Here is a 17,462-nt window from a genome sequence, read left to right on the forward strand (position 1 = left end):
ATTATTCATCTTTTTTAATTAATTAAGAATTATAAATATTTATACTTTCTGATTACGCCTGTTTATATAATACAAGTTCTTGGACATTGTTTTGCTCGGATCGCTGAAACAATCACCCCAGTCCTTGGACGATAGTTGAGCATGTTCTACTTTCAATCCAAGTTTTTCCTCCCTTAACTAATCAGCTTCTAAAGTTTTGTGGCGTCAACATCAGCTTTGTTGTCCATTTTCATGTATTTTAATCCCAAATAAATTAATCTGTTAGGGTCTGTTGGTGTTATTATGATTTTATTTTAATTTATTGAGTAATCTGAAATTAGTGTAAGCATGATTTTTATAATATTGAATATGAGCAATGTGCGGGTTTTCACATGAATGAACAATGTGCTGGGTTGTATTGAATATGAACAATTTGATCACTGACATTCAAGAACTTGGATGGTGTCAATGCATCATGCAATTTCTTTTAGAAAGAAATTCCTCCAAGTTCTTGGATTAAAGAACTTGGACCGTGTAAACAGACCTTATTGTTGATTGATTGCTAAATTTTCAGCACAAACAATTATGCATCAAAGTTGCCAGGTACACAGAACAAAAATATATCACAGTTACAATAAAATACATAAACAAATAATAAATGTAATTATAGTTTGTCTACGGTAAAAACTCCCCCTGCCACAAAGTCTGAAGCCTTCTGCTGCTATGGAAACAAGCATAGTACATATCAGGGAGGGTAGCCTCTCTTCACTCTAGGGCTAACAAGGTAGACCAGAGAAAAATATAACCTTTTTCTCACCGACCCCGATCCAAAACCTGTTCTAAACAGTGACCTCACACCCCTACTTGAAATAGTTATACCATAGTCACCGCCATGGGTCCAGACGAATGACTAGGGGAGTTCTTACTTTAGACAAACTGTGGGTAGGTAGGTACTTTATTTGTGTCGCACTGGAGCTGAAGAATGGGCTAATGGCAACGGTTTAGGGAGTATCCCTGAGGATGAATGACAATTATACTATACGGATTTATGCTTTCTTTTTTAACTTTGAGATTTTCATGTGTTATTCATTTATCCATTGTGGATTTTAGGAGCTTGAAAGACAAGAGAATGTGTTAGTGGTTGCACATCAGGCTGTGTTGAGGTGTCTTCTTGCCTATTTTCTGGATAAGAAATCTAGTAAGTCATTCTCTCTCTCTTTCAGTTCTGTGTTCAATACATTAAGTGAAATGGTTTCATAAAATAAAGGAAACAAGAAGTGTGTTTTAGTTGCGATTATGCCTGATATTATGCAAAACTTGATGTTCTGCAGTCTTCTGATTGCATTCAATGAGTCATAACCAGAGCTTGGCTGTCAATTAAAAAAAAAAAAAAATTCAATTTTAGTCGGGTTTTTTTTTCCCTTTATATTGGATTATTCATGATTTTAAGTCACTTTTTATATTTAGGGTTGCCATTCCACAGGGAGAATAGGGAAAACCTGGAAAATACATTGAATTTGAAAATCACTTAAAATAACAGGGAAAAAGAAAATCAAAACATTCTTCAATTAAAGATTTTTTTCTGAAGGAATAAAATAATAATATAGATTATACTTCTTCATTGGCATTGATTTAAATCACATTTATATTTTATGATACTAACACTGAAAGCTTAATTCATAAGTGACCATAAAATTTAGTTTATTCAATCGAAACATTCATTAGATACCAATTAAAAAGTAAAATTTTGCGTTTAAAATTGAATAGTGTTGGGTGCAACCAATGTTATTCCTTTAAGTAGCACTTCTGTTATTCATGAAGAGTGCTACTAGAAATGAATACATTTTTATCAGGTATTTATTTTTTATGAATTGCATATTTATTTTAATGACTACCTTATTTTTTACAAAAGTTATGATGACGAGTTACGTTTTATAATTGGCCTGGATAGCCCGGTTGGCAGGGCTTTGAACTCTTGTTCGTGAGTCCGAAATAGTAAATGGTGACTGGTGCACGTTAAATCCGTCTGGTCACAAAGTCCTCCATATTCGGATACCTAATTATACCTCTGGGAGTACTGAAGTGGAGATAGATCGTTATCTGGTCCGGGTCAAAATGACGATCTGTGGATGAATGAATGGGTCCACCCTACCAACCGGTGTGTCACAAGTCGAATTCTTGACCATAGATTGCGCCGCTGGAAAACAAGAGCAATCGCGTCTTCTCTGCCTTAAGGGTCGATAACAGCAACGATTTATAATTTTATTACAAAAAGAATATTTTCACAAAAATCTTAATTTTAAGGATAATGTTATATTGTTTTTAGAGTTTTTTTTTACCTTTGCATTTTTAAAGGCATTTTATTAAGAATTTATTGATCATCAACATCCTAGCCCCAAATTAAAACACACTTAATACATTATTTGAACGTTAAGAGGAGGTAGTAGTTGACATGTCGTTAAATAAGACTGGGTGATAAATGGATGCATCGGTAAATACCGATGTTCACCGCCGATCCGATGTTTGGATTAGCAATTTTTCAAAGCATCGGAAATTACGATTAACTGAAATGTGTACTATGCATCGATGACTACACTCGCGATGTTGAGCATCGTTCCCAATAGTCCCATCGATGGTTTCAAGTGCGTGCGAGGAGCACTTCTCTCGATCGTGACATCGATGTCTGCGAAGAGCATGTTAGTGTACAATGATAGCTGTGGTGGCGATCGTTAAATCATCGTTTTGCTGCCATGATGAATCCCAATCAGATCTAGAATCGGAGTCTCTTAGTAATATCTTAGTTTTGGAAGTGTTTTCTTTTCATTGTGCAAATACTGTTTACAATCGATTCAGCCGTTTATTGTTTTTTAACCGCTATTTTACATGCATCCATCTCTTTATTATTGAGAAATAATTGTCATTGCTCGAAAATATAAAAATGCAATGTTTATTTTTTTTTAAAAATGTACTTTACTAATTGCAAATTGTTAATATTTTACTTTTATTCCAGGATTCGTTTTACTTTTTTATGCTTTTGTAGTGTGTCTACCACTACAAAAATACAATTCCAATTCACTAGTATATAAGACATATTAACTCGATTCGATGGTGGAGTACCTTTTCATAGATATGAAGGTTGGCATGGTCAATAACACTTTCCCCTCACACCTTTCTGATTTTTTTTAATAAATACAGGGTATCCGCGCACATGGAAAGTCATGAATTTCAGTGTTGAACAAAATTTGCCATGAATTGTCATGATTTTTGCTATTTTTTAAAAAAAATCATGGATGAATCATGGAAAGTCTCCCAGCGTTGCAAGTGCTGCCCCGATCCACGCCAATTGTGAAAACCTGCGCCTACATGCTCCAAATTGAAGTAATAGGTTTAAATTGCTCTTATCTGCGCCATAAGGGATATTATCCCCCGGGTATCGCCAAGTCACAATTTTGCAGCAACCAAGCTACTGCCATGTGGGGGGTTGCTCTGGATTCAGTGGGAAGGATTCTTGCACTCTTATGTGCAGCTCTGCTTCATTTTGCAAGATATTCACAATTTCATGTTTCATTTTCCTCTCTCTGAAATGGAACCGAAACTTCTCTCGAATTTTCGGGGACCAACTAAATATTGCCAAATTTTAATGGCAAAAGAAACTTTTATTTCTCTTGTTAATTTCATCGTTATTAAAATGCCATCGTCTTCGTCAATGGCAAGCTAATGGCCTTCTTGCTCTATTCTATTTATAGAATAGTAGGCATGATCTTGGAATTAACTTGGGGACCATTCACTTAGTACATATTTTCATATTGATCCTCAGAGCAGTCAGTTTCCATCTCCCTTTTATTCATTTAATTTAATAAAGATAAGAATTAATAGAGTTTCTTAAACTGAAATTTATCTGAGGGACCATCCACTGATTGCATATTGTGTTTAAACATTTATTTTACTTTATAACTTTTTTTTTACTTATTGCATTTTATTATTGTGTTATTACTTTCAAAATTTTCAGTGCTCTTATTTTGGTTTAAGAAAAAACTTAATAATATTTAGTGACAAGATGTTAAATAAGTATGAAGAGAGGGGCTTTCAGAATTTTTAAAGCAGCAAAAAAATCCTATGTTTTTCAGATTTGTCATTCAAAAATACTTTAATTCATCTCTTAATGATTTGATTTAAAGCAAATGATATAAAAAAATTTAATTATCACAGATTTGTTAAACATTATGAGAGTAGGGACAATATAATAATTAACTTCTGACAAAATTTCTTTAGCTTCAATACTCATTGTATTTGCATTTAAAAATTATTTAATTTTTTTTAATAATTTCATTAATGAAATACTGTACTAGGTAACCAATTTTAATTAAAAACATTTTAGGGGCCATTCACTAATTTACATTTGTATTATAAATTTATTAAAGTTTGCATAATTCTTTACATATTTTTATAAATTCGGTATGATCAATATTAATCTTGTTAATATTTTGTTGAATATACTATTACAAATAACATTTATTTAAATTTTAAGAAAAATATACTCAATAACCTTAAATAATAGTTAAGTTAATTAGAGTTTTAAATTACCTTTTACAGAATTAAATAAAGTAATTATTAATATAAAAAATAGTATGAGCTACTAAATATTGAACTTATTTAAATTGCTTTTGCCAAAAACTCTTTTTTAAGAAATATTTCAGCTATATTAAATAACTTTTTAGATCTTTTCCAAACTGAGACACCATTGATTCAATTGCTGTATGATGAAATGGTGTCTCCAGTTTAAGCATTGTTAGGGCGTTTTTTAAAGAGTTCTGCTTTTCTTAGTTTGACAGGAAAGCACTTAAAATCTTTGGATATAGAATTTGGCAAAATTCAAATTTAATAGATGTTGGACTAGATACCACAAATGCAATGACATCCTTATCTTCTTCAGAAAAAAATTCTATGTATTTAGGTGCTAGGTCTATGGCATGTGCAAAAAAGTTATTAAAAGCATTGCCTCTTGAAAATAGGTTATTGTACCATCTTAAAGTGTTGCATCCTGTAATGATAATGGAAAACACTTCTATTAAGTCAATAAGATATCTAGCAACAGTAACCCCATTTATTATAAAACCTGAAGAGGCATCTTTGTTACTGTTATGTGGAGAACCAGAAATTTATTCTTCTGACTCAAATGAATATGCACCAATTGATGTGTTTCGGAAAAACTATTTTGTGAAGAAATATAATTTGAGAAATATTAAATATCCTCTTATAACAAAGCTTTTTTAAAGCTCTTTTGTGCATACCACATGAGAATGCCGATGTTGAAAGAGGTTTTAGTACTAGAGAGGTTTTAGTTTTGTTCGTATGTCTGAATAAAAAGCTACTTTACAATAGGGCAAGTTTAAATTTGCATAGTGTTAATGGTTTGAGACAAGTTGTGTCACATATCAGCTGGGGGAATAACTTTAAAGTTGACAAATATATGATTAAAGGGACTCGTGCAGCATTACAAATTATTCTGCTTGATTAGAGGTTGAGAAAAAAGAAAGTGAAAATAATGTGAAAACACTAAAACTGAGGAAAGCTGATGAAATTGATTTGCTAAAAAAATTGAAGGCTTCTCAAGATCTCTTAGCCACAGCTGAAAAAAATGTTAAAGATGGGTTAAATAATAAAAACATGTCGATTATAGAAAGCGGGCAGATCCTCTTATCTGAGGCTAAGTCGAGGATAGCAGAATATTTAACAGCATTGGAAAATACCAAAAAGAAAATTTGTTTATGCATGGACCTTCAAAAAAGTTTAAAAAATAAGATATGTTATTAATGAACAGAATTAAAAACTCTTGTTACTAATTCTTGTTTTAATTCTTTTTATTAAATATGCTCCAAATCTTTGTTTTGCTGCTCCAAAATTGCTTTTTTGTTGCTCCAAAACCATGTTTTGCCACTTGCACCACTGATCTCCGAAAAATCTAATTTTTAAAATGCAATCTCCCCCCCCCCTAATTTCATCATGTTCCAAATATCTGAATTCCTAACAAAATCACCACTCAGGCATATTTTATTAGAATATAAAAGGATTTTATCATGTTCTTTAAAAATTATGGTGTTCTTTCAAAAAATGAAAGAAAAAACATCATTTCTAGAGCGAATTATCTTTTAAACTCTTCTGTGATTTAAGAATTTTTATTACTTTTTTTATTTAATTTTATAAATTAAAAATTCTAATTGAAGCTAACCAGTCATTGGCTATTTTTTTTAAAATTCCGAAATGAAAACAGAAAAATCAGGAGTATATCTTTCCTTTCAGATGAACAAGAAAAGTATCTTTAGAATATAAATCTACAGAAAATAAATTATTTGCTTTTGTATTTTTTCAGCTATTTTATTGTTTCAACTCTTTCTTTCCTCTGTTTATTAAATTTTAAATCTATAAATAAGAAGATGCAGAGCATAGCAGTTTTGGTTATACCTATCATTTCAATTAATGTTATTATAAATGCTTTTTCAAATTTATTGTTGTGTTTTTGTCGGAGAAAATAGTCACTTCGTTAAGTCATGAAAAATTCTTGGAATTAGTCATGGAAAATCATGAATTTGAAAATCTAACATGTAGCAGATACCCTGTAAATATTGATTGAAATGAACTAAATTTAAGATGGGGAGAGACGTAACTCTGATGGAGTTTCTTTCAAGAACATAATTGCCTTAATCGGTGCATTAATAAAAAATTCGAATTTATGCAGTACCAAATGTACCGAGACATTGCGATGCATCAAAATATTGCGATGTTCGCGTGCCGATATGCGATACTAAAATCTAAATATCGCCCAGTCCTATCCATCACTATGTGGGCACACTATTCTCGCCAAGACGACTATCTACCTATGCGTTTGTTCTCTAACGTTTTTGAATGTACTTTCTACTGCTGTTATTGCACAAACTGTATACAACACAGTTATGGGGACATCATTGAATTTCAGACTGATTGCCTAATAATAAATTAATGTTCATTTTGCTAAGTAAATGTTATTTTTAATAAATATTTCAGAAGAGAACTGCAAAATACACCCATTCCTACAACTGAAGTATAACAAATTGTTCTATTAAAATCAAATTCATATTTCCTTAAAAATTTATTTAAATCGACTACAGATAGCTTTTGCGATGAATGCTTCTCTTAAAATATAATTCATTCTTAAAATGAAAATAAAGTTATTTTTTTTCTTCCTAAAATTGAAATAACGTAAAACTTTCGGCAACTATTTTCATGCTTCTGGCTACTAAAAGCAACTATTTTGTTCGTTTTTTTTTCTGTGACAACCCTATTTTTGCAATACCTAGAATAGTATATAAAAATAGTTTTTTATAAAATTTATCTTTTATTTTTAACTCTAATGGCACTTGTGTTATTTATTTGTTTAAGAATGATGCCACCAAGTAAAAAAATCAAGAAAATTTGTGTGTTGTGTGTAAAGTGTTCGTAACCACCTCGTAATCATTTATAGATATCCTTTTACATGGTGCATAGCATTTTTAAAAAGTGCTTATTTTCGATTTTTGTTTTTTAAAACCTACTATTGTGCTTTTTTTATTGGGTGTTTTTAAAAAGTTCTTAAGTTTCTCTTTTTGAAAATGAGATTTTTTCTTTATCATGTCGATTTTCACCACATATTATCCAAAAGCATGGTTTTCACATTGTTTTAATTCATTCAACCACAATCCATTCCGGCTACTGTCGGTTCATAGCGTATGCAAGCGTACCAATTATTTTACATGTTTGATGAAATACTTGCTCTTTCATGAATGTAATAATTTGATGAAATTATTGCTCTCTCATGTGCAACTCTGCTGCATTTTATAAGATATTCTCTATTTCAGGCTTCATTTTTCACCCTCTGAAATAGAACTGAAAAATCTCTCGATCTTTTTGTGGTGACTAATATAATCAAGAAAAAGAGTTCTTTATGCCAGAAACTAATTATTTCATCATGATGATGTAAAATCTTTGAAAATTATTTTGCATTTTGTTAATGTATATGGTGCTTAAAAATATTTTTTTAGAGCTTGAAGAGTACTTAAAAGGTGCTTACTTTATGTTAAAAGATTTGACTATGCACCCTGTTTTATAATGTTTATCCTAAAAGAACATTCTGAATTATTGTTTCAGGTGAAGTTCCTTTCATAAAAGTTCCACTGCACACCATTATGAAACTCACTCGAGCTGCGTACGGTTGTGAAGTGGAAGAAATTAGGATCCCGGTTGAAGCGGTTGATGACCACCAACTTCTTTAAATCATCAAGTGCCTTTCTTACAATCCCTTCTGTTGAAAAAAGGAATGTTTACTGTGCTCTAGTCTATAAATAACAATTTTTAACCATTTTTTAAGAGAGTTTTTAAACTTTTTTATTATGTGTAGAGTAACAAGATGTTACTTATTTGAAATTGTCAGAATCTCAGAAACATCATAGTGCAAGAAATGAATTTTATATTTTGGTGATTCATTTTCTTATTCATTAAACACTATTTAAAATATTGTTTTATTTATGTTACATTGAAGGATGCAGAACCATTTTTTTAATAGCAGGCCACAAAAACTAACAAGAAAAAAAAAGTCGGGGGGGGGGGGCAACAATAGATTTTTCTAAAAATACAAAAAATTGAGTTGTTACTTCTTGTGGTTTAGTTACACTCCCTGTCGCATATAGAATAATATTAATATAGAATATCAAGCATTACATTAGTCAGTGTTTTCATCGCAGAAAAAAAAAATGGATGAGAATTTCTCACCCTTTCTCAAAAACAGGGTGAGATTTCAAAAAGTTAAGTGAAATATCTAAAAACTTAAAAAAAAAAAAAAAAAAAAAACACTAAGAGACTTGAAAAAAAAATCACTTCTTTAATTATAATACATTTTTAACATCTTCTAATTTTTAAAGCATTGAATATTTTTTTTGCATCATCGTATGGAAGATGTTCTACATCTACTTTTTTTATCAGCTATTCTCATTAGGTTGCTCAAATGCGTGTTTGTTTCATTTTGATCGTTTCTACCCACATTTGTTTCATTTTCATTTATCCGTTTCGGAGTAGAAGATATTGCCTTTACAAGGTATTTGTCCATCTTACAATAATGACCAAAAAATTTGAACTTCTTACATGGAGAAACCTTACCTAGGGTAAACACATGGTTGCAGAGAAATGCGTTCTGAAAGAGGTTCCGAGGGATGGTGTTCTGTTGTTCTTAAAGGTTCTGAACAATACTGGTAAATAGGGAAGCTAGATAATGGGGCAGATGTTGAAAATAATGAAAGATCCAGGAAGAAAAGTGAAACAGATTTCATTCTAAATGGCGCAATGAGAAATTTTTTTCAAAATGCAAGAAATTCGCGAATTTTGAAATTGCTTTATAGAATGCCCGAATTTCTCGCGGTAATCATTTTTTAATGCGAGAAAAGAAAAAAATATGCGAGGTTCTCGCGCTGTAGGGAAAACACTGCATTAGTATATTATAATAATTAGATTACATTATTAGACGCAATGTAGTCTTTTAATAATGACATGATAGACACGAGTTTCTATGCAATACTTTTATATTTAAACATACATGTAATGGGTTTTTATTCAGATTTTTTATATACTTCCTATTTGTATTTATTTTTAACGTATTGCATTACAATGTTAACCCATTGATACACTAACGTAAACAAGTGCAAACAGTCGGATAAAAACAATAAAGCTGTATAGAGTATCACCTGATAATTAAGATTTTACATAGAATCTTAAAGTGCGTCTAATAATATGGCCAGGGACTGTAAATTGTTTTGAATTCGAAATTTGTCAAAATTAAATATTTTATTCACAAAGGCATACAAATTTGTAATCAAAACAATTATTTATGATTCTATTTTATCGGAGTGACGCAGAATTATGTGTGATTCCATAACATCCGTAATTATTTATAGATGTCTTCCGGATCTGTTGTATCCTCACTAACAAAGAGAAAATACATTTTGTTAAGTAGTTTTAAACATATTACATTAAATTTGAAATAAAAATGAATATAAAAAATATTGCATGATTACCTGCCTCTTCCTATAATACCCCCTTTTTTTTAACCCCTTGTACTAAGCTGAAATTCGAAACAAGCCGTGCCTAACTTATGCACCTTCGCGAAAAGAACCTAAGACGAGAGAGATTAGGAGACAATATCTATTCAGGAGAGCCCATTCAGACATTCTTGTTTATCCTGAGATTAAGTATACAGACCCTGATATTCATCAGGGTACCTCGAAAGTCATGGATTCGGTTTTGAATAAAATTTGTCATGATTTTAAAAAAAATCATAGAAATTCATGGATTTAGGTTGCCGAAAAATCTAATTTTTAAAGCGGAATTTACCCTCCCCCCCTCCCCGAATATCTGAATTCGAAACAAACTCCCCACTTACAGTTATATTTTATTAAAATATAAAATGTTCTTATGTTTTTTCAAAAAATGAATGAAAGAATTATCTTTTAAACTTCTGAGATTTCAGATTTTTTTTAAATTTATTTATTATTTACTTTTATTTTACAATTTAAGATTCTAGCTGAAGCAAGACAGTCATTTCCGATTTTTTTTTTTTTTTTTTAAATTCCGAAATGAGACCAGTGAAATCAGGAGTAATACTTTATTTTCCGAGAAACAAGAAAAGTATCTTTAGAATGTAATTCTGCAGAAAAAAAAAGAAGAGGAAGAGTATTTGCTTTTGTATTTTTTTCAGCTATTTTAGTGCTTCAACTCATTCTTTACTCTTTTTTTTTTTTTTTAATAAATATGAAAATACAGAGTATAAAAGTTTTGGTTATGCCAATCATTTCAATGAATGTTATTATAATGCTTTTTAAAACTTATTGTTACTTTTTTGTCGGAGGAAATAATAACTTCGTTAAGTCATGAAAAATTCTTGGAATGAGTCATGGATTTAAAAATCTAAAATGTAGCTGATACCCTGTTCATGTTTGGCCTGTAATGTCGATTAAAAACCTGACTCGTGATATTCCAATTTGGCATAAAATTTTCATCACGATCTCTTGGAAATAGTGCAAGGGGTTAATTATCCTCATTTTTATTCACTTTAAATATTTTTTTTTTAAAAAATGAATGCATATAGTTAAATAGTTTTGTACTCAAATATTTGAAGATAGAAACTAAAATTAAAAAAGAAATGATAATAAATTGCTGCTGCTGCTTATCCCAACTGATGTGGCAGGGTTGCCACCACACAATCGACTAAAATGCAACTATTTTTGGCATGAGGCGGCTATGGCAACTTTTCATGCCTGAAAATGCTAAAAAAAAAAATAATAATAACTATTTTCAGGAAAGGGAAACTTTTCTGTATTCCCAGAGATGTAATTTTAACATAAATTGGGTTGAAAACTTGCGCGAGCTTCTGAACACACAGAATTTTTTTTTCCACTTAAAAAATAAAAAAGTTTGTATTGTAAATTCGAGTCATCACTTTTTAATGCGTTCGATTTGCTACAGATCCCATTGTAAGTCTATTTCGTTTCACGATCGCCCTTTCAATGGTTACGGTTACAATGGTAATGGTTACTTAATACGATGCGTGAATTCCGAATTTGAGTAATCACTTTTCACAATTATATATATATATAGATCGATAGATAGAAATTTAGAACTTGAACACTAACATATGGGTGATTCTTTTTAAACATGACGATTCGGACTGAAAAATTTCTTCAAGTTTCAAGTCTTCAAAATAATCTAAAATTTTTTTTGTATACTTCTTTAGTTACATTTATTAATATCTTACAGACAGCAGTGTAGTTCATTGACATTTGCTCGAGAAAAAAAAAATAGAAACTCATCAAATCTTGAATGCCAGGAGAATGACATATTAGCTTAGAAGTTTAAAAAACAGTCATTTTAAGTTAATAGTGAGTAACTGAACTTCAGCCTTTATGTTAGATGGACCATAAATTGCTTAAATTAATTATTTTTATCCACTGTAGAAAGAATCAAATTTGTTTTGTAAATAAGTAACTTTGAATACATCCAACCATATTACAATCATACATAAACTTGGTATTAGGTTAATATTTGGTTTTCCTCCTTACAGTATTAGCAGTTAAAAAAAAAAATTCTGGTAGCACTTCAATGTCCTGGAATTCATAAGCCAGAAAAATGACAGCCAGAATAATGACAAATTCGCCATTTTATAGCATATAACTTTAATTTAATATTTTGGACTAAGACATTTACCTTCTGCAGAAAACAACAGGATTTCTTAAAATAACTCAGATAAATCTATGTAGTTTATGTTATTAATAATTTCAAGAAGCCAGGAAAATGACAACACAAAAACCTACTCATCTTGAAAAAATTTTTGAAATAGATTTTGAACCAGAAAATTAGTTCTTTGTTCATGCAACAAGACATGTTCATATAGGAGGGTATCTAATCAATCTATTAACATAAGATATTGATTGCTGGCTCTATCTATTTTGGTTATAAACCATTAAATAAAAGTAGCCAGGAAAATGACAGATTTTCGTGGGACAAACAAATTATTGACAGAAAAAAATTTTTTAAACAAAGTTTTTGTAAATAATACCCTCTGCCTAATTAGATATTGAAAAATTTATGGGAAGTTTTGAAGCTAGTTATTATTGGAAACATTGTTTAAGACATGCCAGGAAAATGACTATTAGATTAGATCTTGGAGCAAAGGACAGTGAATTGTCATATTTCGTGAGAATCTCCCATATATATATAAAAAATCATCTTATTTGCTACCAACAGTATATAAGAATAAGTCATAAATTTTGTCATATTTTTGTTCTTATTTAAGCAACTATTTTCATAGTTTTTGGCAACTATTTCCATGCTTTAGGCTACTAAAAGCAACTAGTATTTTGTTCATTTTTTTTTACTGTGGCAACCCTGATCTAGCCAATAGCTTAGATCAGCTCCATGAGTATGCAACATGAGTTAGGTATAAGGCAGGGGTCTGTCCAGGCATTTTGTGAAAGGTCCTGTTTTTGTAAAATTGTGAGAGAGAAAAAACTATTCATAATCTGTGAATATAAAATAAGCGTTAAGTCACATTCTTTCAACCAGTGTCCTGCTTTTGTGAATTTGTGTGCAAATAGGGTCCTGTTATTTGGCATTTAGCCTATACTGCTCAATACAGAATATTCATTTCTGACGAATAATGGAAACAAAATCACTCACATTTTCAATAATTTCAATTGACGTATTTTAAATAACACAACTTAGTTATGTATCACTTCTAATGTGTTACGCATTAAGTAAACTTAAACAATTCTTAAATTTATAATATTTTATTTAAAAAATTGCCAGAAAATAGTTTTTATTTACTAAATACTCTATTAATTAATTTTATGAATAAATATAAATTGATCAATTATTTATTTACGAAAAAAAATATGATTTAGTATTAATAAGAATGTGCACACGATGTTTGTAAAAGTAGAAATATTTTCCTGGAATACTACGTTTGGAATTTAAACTTAGGGAAACTTAGTTTGTCTTGAACCCCCCCCCCTCCGGGAAGGGTTTATTGGATTAACAAAACAATAATGAAGATAAACAAATTTGTGATGGGTCCGATTAAAAGATAAATTATTTTGTGAAGGGTCCGTTTTTACAAAAGGATATTTTGTGAAAGATCCGTTAACGGACCACTGTATAAGGTTTGTATTAGGTAAAGCATCCAAGAAACCTTGTAAGTGTTTGTTAAAGTAGTATGTTGCTTCAGTTTGAGGAGATAGTTTAATGGGCATTATCATATTATATACCTTGTGCAACTACTTTCAGTTTTTTGCAACCTGAATTTCAGAGATACCTGACAGAAGTACGATTTAGTTTAATTTTTTTAGCTCAATGTAATGAAATGGAAGTCAATGTGTCCTGCTGGACGATTTTACCGTTCCCAAACTGATCTTGCTCTTTGTGTCGACAACTGTTGTCAAAAAATACAAAATTAAAATGGACCTGAAATAAAACTCAAAAGAGTTTGAATCAAATGATTAAGAAACCTTTGTACGTTAAATAAAAGAGAAGACTTATTAACTCAACAACAAAATCACCATTCCATAGAAAAATCCATTCCCAGGTAGCAAAATAAGGTTTATTTTCACTCAGCAAAAACCTTATAATGTAAACCTAAATATGTTTTATTTTTTATGCGGTTTACGAACAAACCTTCTAACCTTAAAACGAGATGTGTGACCATCTGCTCTATTCTATGCACATTACCCTAATCCCAAACCTTGGATAACAACCTTCTATATAAAAACCTTAAATAGAGGTTGACTTTGGGTTTTCAAGTGTGAAAAAAAAATCTTTTCATGAAGCTAGTCTCGAGGTGAAAATAATCTTAAATGTAGGTCATTATAAGGTTTCTTTTCGCAACACATGTTCAGCTATCATCCACCTTGTCTTGAAATTTTAATGGACAATGCAATTTGATCTTATCTCTAGTTAAGTGACAATCCTTTTAAAAAATAATTTTTAATCCTTTTAAGGTAAAAGGTTTGAAACTGAAATAGTTTTTTGCTTTATGGAAAAAAGTTTTTTAGTAAACATTTTCTTAACAATAAAAAGAAAAGAATCGACAATACTAACTGACATATAATAAGTAAATTATTTTATAAAAGATGCGCATAAGCACATAATATTCTACAACTGTGTTTCAAAAATATTGAATAAGAAGAAAGGTCTAGGAAACATACTTGAAAGGAATTTAAACAAGATTTCGCTCTTAAATTTTACAGTTTTCATACCCTAAAGCAGGGATGGCGAACCAATGGCACGCGTGCCATTTATGGCACGCGACACAATATTTTGGGCACTCCACCGATCACAATTGTTGTTACACTATGAATTGTTATTACACAAATGTTATTACGCTATGAAGCATATGTAACAATTAAATTAAAATTCACAAAAAAACAAACAAAATAATAAACACAGGGTGCGTAGCGTTTGTAAAAAGTACTTAAAGGTGCTTTTTGGGGGGATTTCGTTTTTAAAAGCTCTTAAAGGTGCTTTTTTCAGCTGGCGTTTTTAAAAAGTGCTTTTTTTCCGAATAATTTTTTTTCTTCTCTTCAGTGATATCTGGTGGATCCCATGCATTTCACGAAAAATGGGGAGTTTGCTACGTAATCATTGACGCGGACTTCATGTCGTACCCATGTTATGACTTGCGCATGCGCACACTTGAAACCGAAACCCGAGTGCGGATAGAGAATATCAGATCCTTAATTCGGATAGAGAATATCAGATCCTTATGAAATGTTTTTCGTTTTAATTTAATTTATTTTTGTTCTTGTTTATTTTATTTTACTTCTAACACTTTTTTTGACGTAGGGGGTAAGGGTACTTTTATTCTGAGTTCAGGGTCAAGTTGAATTCACTCGGTGATGCGGGAAGGTACTGATTGTTTTGATTTACGCCCGTTTCTTTTTTGTTTTTTTTTTAACGCTAAAACTGTTTATAAAAAGTTTTTGTTTTTCAATAATATCATTGATTGAATATGAATTTTTTGAGTGCTTGAAAATTTTTGTAAAGTGCTTGAAAAGTTTTTAAAAAGTGTTTATTTTTGATTCAAAGATTTGGCTACGCACCCTGAAACAATTATTAATAAAAAAATAAATTAATACTAAAAAACAGTTAATAACCGTAAAAAACCAGCTAACAATAAATAACTAGCAAAAAAAAAATCAACAGTCCTGCTTAAACTAACATCTTACAACCTAATATAAGTTATTGGTCATCTAATCTGCAACAACAGAAGTCACTTTGATGTTACTTTAAGTTGAATTACTTGTATAACTGAGACATTGCAAAATGTATTTTTTTTCATAGTAAATGAAGAGTTTAGAGTTGATAGTATTTAGTGTTATTATTTTCCCAATAATCACGAAGTCAAAATTATTTGACGGCACGTCTATGACATCATTAAACAGTTTTTTTTAGAAAAAATTGCACGTTGGTGTATAAAGGTTCGCCACCCCTGCTCTACAGCAACCATCGTATATACAATATCACAAAGCACGCGTGCAGTCCAACAGTCCAGCAGCAAAACTCCCAAATAAAACTTGGCAATCTTCCAATCAGATGATACTACTTTCTTTTTAGTGTCACGAAAATGTTTGCACTAAAAACCTTTTTTTTTTCAATAAAACAAAAATATTGCAGTTTCAAACCTTTCATTCTTTTTTTAAAAAAAGTATTGTCACTGAGGTCCATCGTGACGTATTAGCTGACGTCACACTAGCGATAGGATCAAATTGCATTGTCCATTAAAATTTCATGACAAGGTGGATTTTAGCTGTGCATACGAAACTTTGCGAAAAGAAACCTCATAAATATCTAGATTTAAGATTATTTTCACCTTGAGACTAGCTTTATTCATGGATTATTTTCTTGCTTGAAAACCCTAAGTCAACCTCGATTTAAGGTTTTCATATAGAAGATTGCTTTCCAAGGTAACTTGAAATTATACAGCGGCCTAGGCCCATACGCCAAATACAGTGGATCATTAAAATAGGTCAACAGACCCTTATATAAAAAAAATACAAAAATTATTAACCCTTATATAAATAAAATACAAAAATTATATATATATAAAATATGAAAATTACTAACCCTGAGACAACCAGTAAAAACTGAGTGAGCCAGAGCTGGTGGACCCCTCAATACAAGACAAAAAAAATCCAACAATTGCACCAAAAACAGCCGTAAATACACTCATAAAATCACCAAAAGGTGAAAGGATAAATGAATATAGTGCTAAAATTGATAGGTTAAAACAGAGACAAAATCACAGATGTATACACTTGCCAATAGGGCATTGAAAGGATACAGCCAATCAAGCCAGCTTGAATCATGCTGGTAGAACCAAAATAGTGAGAGTGAAGTAGTAACAGGTAGTTAAAATGAAGAACAACAAGTAAAGCACAGTAAATTCAATTAAAGTACAAAAAAATACAGAGGATAAAATACCAATATATACTAAAAGGGGTGTATAACAATCTAAAAACCGTGTATAAAATACAATCGCAATGTAAAATACCAAATGTATTAAAATCCAAAGGTTGTAAACAAACCTAAAGCATGCAAAGGCAAGTTAAAACACTAAAATGTCAATGTGATCCAAAAAAAAAGTTTTGTCAAGGTGGTTAGATCAAGCAGGTTAAAATTTTAGTTATTGTCAATTTCGTTTATTAATGCCATATGTTCCCCAAGAGTAGTTTTAATGATAATCTTAATAATTTCTCTACAGACCTTGTCTGCAAAAATTTGTTGGCTTGTTTTTTGGAAGAAATAATTTTTTCGGAGTGTCCGGTACCGATCACAATTATAGAAAAGATGCTCTATGGTTTGTCTTTGGTTACAGTTTGAGCAAATATCTGATTTATTAAAAAATTTGTTTTGGTATACTCCGAACACTCCGT

The 17,462-nt window shown here is 30.7% G+C and overlaps 2 protein-coding genes across 6 annotated transcripts in view; one reads left to right on the forward strand and one right to left on the reverse strand.

Annotated features, from left to right (window-relative positions):
• LOC107450839 (6-phosphofructo-2-kinase/fructose-2,6-bisphosphatase) overlaps window positions 1-8,507 on the forward strand; it is a 54,730-nt gene extending 46,223 nt beyond the window's left edge. For both annotated transcript variants that reach the window (XM_016066749.5, XM_016066750.5), the window contains 2 exons: window positions 1,090-1,177; window positions 8,140-8,507. In XM_016066749.5, coding sequence (XP_015922235.1) covers window positions 1,090-1,177; window positions 8,140-8,264 — 213 coding nt within the window. In that variant the 3' untranslated portion in view covers window positions 8,265-8,507. The remainder of the gene's footprint in view (window positions 1-1,089; window positions 1,178-8,139) is intronic.
• A 1,299-nt stretch (window positions 8,508-9,806) lies between these two features.
• LOC107450835 (gamma-glutamylaminecyclotransferase C) overlaps window positions 9,807-17,462 on the reverse strand; it is a 54,784-nt gene continuing 47,128 nt past the window's right edge. For all 4 annotated transcript variants that reach the window (XM_087153383.1, XM_071184119.2, XM_071184118.1 and 1 more), the window contains exon 4: window positions 9,807-9,962. In XM_087153383.1, coding sequence (XP_087009509.1) covers window positions 9,926-9,962 — 37 coding nt within the window. In that variant the 3' untranslated portion in view covers window positions 9,807-9,925. The remainder of the gene's footprint in view (window positions 9,963-17,462) is intronic.

The sequence above is a fragment of the Parasteatoda tepidariorum genome, chromosome 10 (assembly GCF_982258835.1).
Source record: "Parasteatoda tepidariorum strain Cologne lab strain chromosome 10, Ptep-v5.0, whole genome shotgun sequence".
NCBI classification, from domain to species: Eukaryota; Metazoa; Arthropoda; class Arachnida; order Araneae; family Theridiidae; genus Parasteatoda; species Parasteatoda tepidariorum.